Below are 6,210 nucleotides of genomic sequence, written 5' to 3' on the forward strand. Positions count from 1 at the left end.
ATTAAACAATATTTATATTTTCAATTAACTTATCTGATTAATATTTAAATTTCTTCAATTAAAAATATATAGATTTATTAATATAAAATATAGAAAATATATTAAATATAAAATAAAATTCATAGAGATACATTTTTTTAGGAAGTGCGAAATTTTATAAAAACAATGACTTGATACATGTATATAAAAATACAGTATGCATGCATCATACAAAATTTTTGTGTAATTTTATAATATTTAATATTTTATTGTATATTAATATTGTTAATTATTGTGTGTATATATACTAATATATATTTTTATTAATATTTTTTATTAATTTAAATATAATAGATAAATACATTAAAATTTATAATACTGTCAGCGACAATCATGTTTCTTCTTATTTTATTTTACCTGTTATAGAATAAATGCGGAAAAAATTGCACGTTCCTTACTATAAATGTGATTTTTAGTAACATTTTTTTTTATCTAACACTTAATAAAAATGTCACAAAATTATAAATAAATATTATTAATATATTTTTACAACAAAATTATAAATAAATATTATTAATATATTTTTACAACATTTATTAAATGTTACATATAATTCATATTATTAAAATTTTTGTGATATTTTTAAGCTTTAAAAACATAGACTATGTATAATATTTAATAAAATTAGACAAAAATATATTAGTAATATTTATTTATAATTTCATAATATTTTTTGAATGTGACAAAAACTTTTAACAATATTCTTATTAAGTGTGAGATAAAAAGATGTTAAAAGGGAGATATGTAATAATAGTCTTAGTTTGTGGGAAAGAAAATGAAAAGGTTACATCACGGCAAAGAAAATGTAGCAAACTATAATGTTGCATATTACATTGTCTAACATGTATGACCACATTATTAATTCATTAATTTCTTGTTTGAACATTGATCTAAACAACATTATCTTTTACCATTAGTCCTACTTCTGAGCTGGCACCACATGTTTGGAATCTTTCTCAGCCATTTCAGTTTCTGACTCCGTGGCTGCATTCCTGTATCTCTTGTATATGTCACTTTTGTAAAAGGTTCTTGTCCTAGCCACCAAGATGAGTGAAACAATGGCACCAAAGAAAGTTGCAGCTGTGATAATAATGAAAGATAACTTGAAGCAATGGACCCCAACACAATTCAATTCCTGTCCTTCAATTCTTTTAAGCCCCAATGCTGCAAGTTGCTTCTTGGCTTCTTTGTCATACAGATACCCAGTCATCTTCACATTAAGAACATATAGTCCTAGTGGACTAGCTGCGCTTCCAAAATTGTACAAAGTCGCATAATATTTAAGTCCAAAAAGCTCGGATATAATGGCAAAAAGTAAAGGCCACTGTGCGCCAAAACAAAACCCAATAATCACCGAAGCCACGTAAAGGCCATTCGGCACATCAAACGCAATCAGAAGGTGACCAACACATGACAAGAGCAGAGTCAAAGTAAGCATAAGAGGACGAGGGAACTTGTACTTTTGTAGAAAATATTCAGAAACAAACCCAGAGAAAACCCTTCCCAGATAATTCCAAATGCTTACTAGGGACACGAAAGTGCTTCTAGTTTTCTTGGGGTACCTAAGCGAGGTTCCTATCTGACCCAGATTATCTATTGCGGTCAACGTGCCTCCAACACCACATATGCAAGTCATGAAAAGTATTAACATGTCGACGCTGAATAGCGCCTGAAGTATTGTATAGTCCTCACCTCTTGCTGGTGGGCTAAAGACATTTTCCCACCACTTTGTGTCATCGGAAACTGAATTGTTACCATTGTTAGTAGGCTCATTCGGTTTCATGACCTGATCGGTTACTATTTTCACCGGGGAGGGGTCAACCAAAGCGAGCCTTTTACTCAGCCAGACCTTATATTCTTCTACAGAAACAATAGTAAGTGGGAGGAAGAGCAAGAAGAGCATAATAGCAGCGCTGACACCAAACTCACTCTGAGTGAAGTCGACTTTGTTCTGTACAATGATCATGACCATAAGAAAGCCAGCAAGGCCAAGCGAAACATAGAGAAAGTTGTAGAAAACCTTGAGCTCATTAGGCTTCCTAACAGGCTTCATGTAGCGAATGGTTCGAAGGAAAGCAAAGGAAATAGCTGCAGGGAGCCAACCAATGAGTAAAATCAAAGACCTTGTGTCGTCATAGTAAATAGCATGGTAGAGTTGCGTGATGATTGCACCGCTAAGACCCACGTAGCCTTTGAGGATGCCCAACACAGCGCCACGGCTTTCTGGAAAGTTCTTGACACACGTAACAAGGGAACCGGTGTTGGCGAAGGACTGAGAGTTAGCACCTATGCAGATGTAGAGACACATCTGCCACACTTTGGGTTTCGCTATTTTTTTAGTGACGGATAGCCATATCATGAAGTAGCCAAAGAAGTTGAGGATGGCACCAATAGCCAGAACAACCCAGGGTGGAGTTAGCTCATTGATTAGGCCTGAGAGGATGCCAACGTTGCTACCCAAGTCCTTGAAGAAACTGAGCAGGTTCAGAGTGGATTGGTCGTATCCGAGGGTGGTTTTGATGTCGCTGGAATAGAGACCGAACATGTAGGTGGCTCCGGCGGCTGCCATGATTAGAAAGGAGGCGAACACCACGAACCACCTCCCGGTGATGACGTTGACGGTCAGACTCTTCATGTCTCGCCATCCATCAACACCCCTGATTGCCATGTTTGTGGATATCAAGCAATTTCTGCTAGGTGCAGATGCGTGCAAATTGAAGTCAATGTACATGTGTCTGTGCATGAGGGTATATAATTAAATATATATAGAGATGTGCAGACAGTGAAACATTGCTTGTCTTTTCAACATTTTACTTGTTTCTACTGGTATTATTAAGAAAAATATTCTTTCCACGCTAATGAATAACATACGGATAAGGCAAAAGGAAAAAGGTTAATGGTAACTTTTCGTTCCAGTTAAAGCAATTAGCAATTAGCAATTAGCAATTAGCAATTAGTAACCTATTACTATAAATTACTATCATAACTGCACCATCACTATAAATTACTATAAATTAGTGACGAGGACTTCCTACATGAGTACAAAGTTTAATTAATCAAATATTAAAACAATAATATTAGAATAAATTTTGAATATTTGATTAGGCGTGTGGATAATGGTTGCAAAAAATTACTCTGACCATTTTGCTTTGGTAAAGATTGAGACGCACACACTTTCGTGTACATACTAGTACTACTACCCTATTTGTATCCTTTGTCATTTATAGGCACCTGGCTTCATCATAGTCATAGGTGTCTTGCCTGCCCTGTTTGTATCCTTTGTCATTCAACATTTGTCAACTATTGGACTTATCAAATCTTCATGGGCCACGTGGTGTCTCCCAGTGTGGGAAAGAACTATTGTCCGTTAGATCTATATATATTTTCAAAAATGTGTGGGATTACCATAGGCTCACACACACCAGAATAATTTTCCTTCAATCTCAAATCCCGAGGACCTCATCAATCTCGATCATGCCGACCAGATTTCCATCGTCAACAACGCCGACAGCACTGGCGCCGATATCATACTCTTGCACACCGCTTGGAACTTCTTCGAAGGCGCCTTCGTCCATGGAAGCTTACGGGAAGAGAAGCACTCAATTTAGAGCGTGAAGAAAGATGAGTTAGAGCTAGCAACTGTACATTTCTTGATGGTTGTCGCAGATCTGGGGTTGGCTTGTCAATGAAAGGTTTCAGTTTTCGCTTCAGATCTGGGGACTGGGGTTTTTCGTGGATGAAAGTATTTTGGTACGATTAGTTTTTGGTTTGAATCTCCGTTGTTTTGGATCGTTGTTTGAGGCTTGCTTTCCATTTTAGATCTGACTTCGGATCAGCGCAGCTGAAGAAAAGAAGAGGAGATGGAAAAAGGAAAGTAGGAAAAAAACGACGTCGCCGGAAATCATCTCCGGCTACGGCAGATGGAGATCGTCTTCGGCGACGGCAAATAAAGGTCGACGGTGATGGTCATGAAAAAGTTGTTGCGCTGGAAAAAAACCATTAATAAAAAATACAAAAATTATAAAAATTATTCTGGTGTATGTTTGCCTATGATATATCTAAAAAAACACCTAGATCCAAAGGTCACGGTTACTTACACACGGTAGGAAACTTGCCTTACATTCCCACCGTCAACGCCATCATCTTCATGCACCTCTCACTCTCAGCCTGGTGGTTTCTCCAAATTCAGCTCATCAACCAATATTAGGTTAAATATGAACGTGAAAACTCTTAGTAATTTCCCCCCAACAACTAGGACAAATCTATTTCCCGCATCTAAATAATTTATCGAACTAAGTAATTGGATATAATTGATACTTTGAAATTAAAGTTGAATTATTAGAATAATATTTAAGTTTAATTTTTGATGGAAATAATTTTTAATCTTGAGAGGGTTAACAAAAAATTAATGTAAAGAATCTGACACTTGTGGCCCAGCCAGGCGGTATGAAATTGTAGCTTTGAATTCGGCGGAGTGAACAACACTTACCAAGGCCTGACAACTAGTCCAAGTTGTGCATTATAAAAGAGACCTCTCTTACAAACAAGCTTTGAATACCACGCAGATAAAAAAAAAGACTGAATAATGCTAAAGTCAAAGCCAGTGTCAGAATCTCTTTCACCTTAGAATCTAAAATGGAGTGGTGATGGCAATAAGTTGGATGAGGCATTAATCAAACTTAGGTCTAACGAAACAAATTAATTTTTCACATCATGACGTATTATGGTTTAAATTATTGTTGAAAGAGTTACTCGCACGTAGTATATGACTGTCTCAATTAAAATTAGTTACAAGAGAAGGTATTTGTGAAGAAAAATAAGTTGGATAAAGAATTATATATAATATGCATTCTTATATTTTCATTTTGAAACAATATCTACTTATTGGTCTACATTTGCCATTGGTATGTTTTCGAATAGAAATTCTACAGGAGGTAGGGACTGGATGTAGGGGGTGATAAAATGGGTTAGTATACTTGTCTCTCATTTTAAATATAGGTTAAAAGTGTCCGTTTGTCCCGCTTTTATTAGATTAACGAATTGATCCGTTAAAATTAAAATATTAAAAAATATAATAAATATATTTCAATCAATTTTATCTTTTATAAATATTAAATAATATATATTTATTAAAAAAATAAATTTGTTATCTTAAATTTTAAATAATAATCTATTTAGACAAAAAATAAAATAATTAAAAATTAATAAATATACGTATAAAATGTCAAAATAAATATTAAATCATTTTTTGTAATAAAAAAAATCTTGACAGGTAGGCTTGTCCCACATTTTTCTCAACCCATTTCCGACGATCTATTTTATCACTCCTAACTTGCTGTAGCCCATAAGGGATGAACAAGTGTAAAAATCTTTGTATCTAATATGGTATGTTGCTTGCTTCTATTTGTTTAGTCTAAACTGAGTTTATTGTGTAAACTAAGATACAAGTTAGATAAGTTTTAAACTAGTTTTTTCAATTTAGATGCATTACGTACTATAAACTTTAGTTACAAGAAAACCAACATGTAATAATACGTAGAAACTCCAATCTTTTAAAACAATTTTAAATTAGTTTTTCAACATTTAGATTTACTTTGACGGCATGTTTTGAAAAAGTATGAGAAAGCACTTTCTTACTCTTTGAGCATAAAAATTAAAATATATTTTCATCCGTTTAACTTTTGCAGAATAAAGATTTAGACAACACAACGTTAACATAAACATACACACTTGATCTAATGAGGGTCACTATTTACCTCTTTTGGTGACTCTGATTCACTTCACATATCAATAATCTACAAAATTTAAACATTTCAACACTATCGATGATAATATTTCAACAAAGATATATATTATACATATCTTATTAAAATAAAGAAAATATTTTATTTTAAATCCAACTAACCTAAAATTTTAAAAAATCAATCTTTGATTGGGTTCCCTCCTTCGTTTCTGTTTAAGTTTCTGCGGATGTTTATCCGAACTCTTTTCCTAAAGGTTTTTAGTTTGTTGTTTTCTTTGAGGTGTTAGCCCCTTTTGTCCAAAAATATAAAATATTAAAAAATTGAATAACGTATGTGAGTAAAAAATTGAAATAAAACTAACGTAATTAGTTTTTTAGTGAATGGATATAAAGAAGCTGTTTTATTTGAAGTGTTTTTTTTGAAGTAT

At 33.5% G+C, this 6,210-nt stretch overlaps 1 protein-coding gene and 1 long non-coding RNA gene across 2 annotated transcripts; one reads left to right on the forward strand and one right to left on the reverse strand.

The window, feature by feature from the left end:
* Nucleotides 1-780: 780 nt before the first annotated feature.
* On the reverse strand, nt 781-4,339 carry LOC100819661 (uncharacterized). Its single transcript, XM_026127293.2, has 2 exons — nt 4,137-4,339; nt 781-2,774 (listed from the first exon to the last, which is right to left on the reverse strand). The coding sequence occupies exon 2, from the start codon at nt 2,768-2,770 to the stop codon at nt 959-961; it is 1,812 nt and encodes a 603-aa protein (XP_025983078.2). The 5' UTR covers nt 2,771-2,774; nt 4,137-4,339; the 3' UTR covers nt 781-958.
* On the forward strand, nt 3,655-4,154 carry LOC121174283 (uncharacterized). Its single transcript, XR_005890264.1, has 2 exons — nt 3,655-3,789; nt 3,859-4,154. It is a non-coding gene; the product is annotated as an uncharacterized lncRNA (long non-coding RNA).
* Nucleotides 4,340-6,210: the final 1,871 nt, after the last annotated feature.

Source organism: Glycine max, chromosome 20 (genome assembly GCF_000004515.6).
Source record: "Glycine max cultivar Williams 82 chromosome 20, Glycine_max_v4.0, whole genome shotgun sequence".
Lineage (NCBI taxonomy): Eukaryota > Viridiplantae > Streptophyta > Magnoliopsida > Fabales > Fabaceae > Glycine > Glycine max.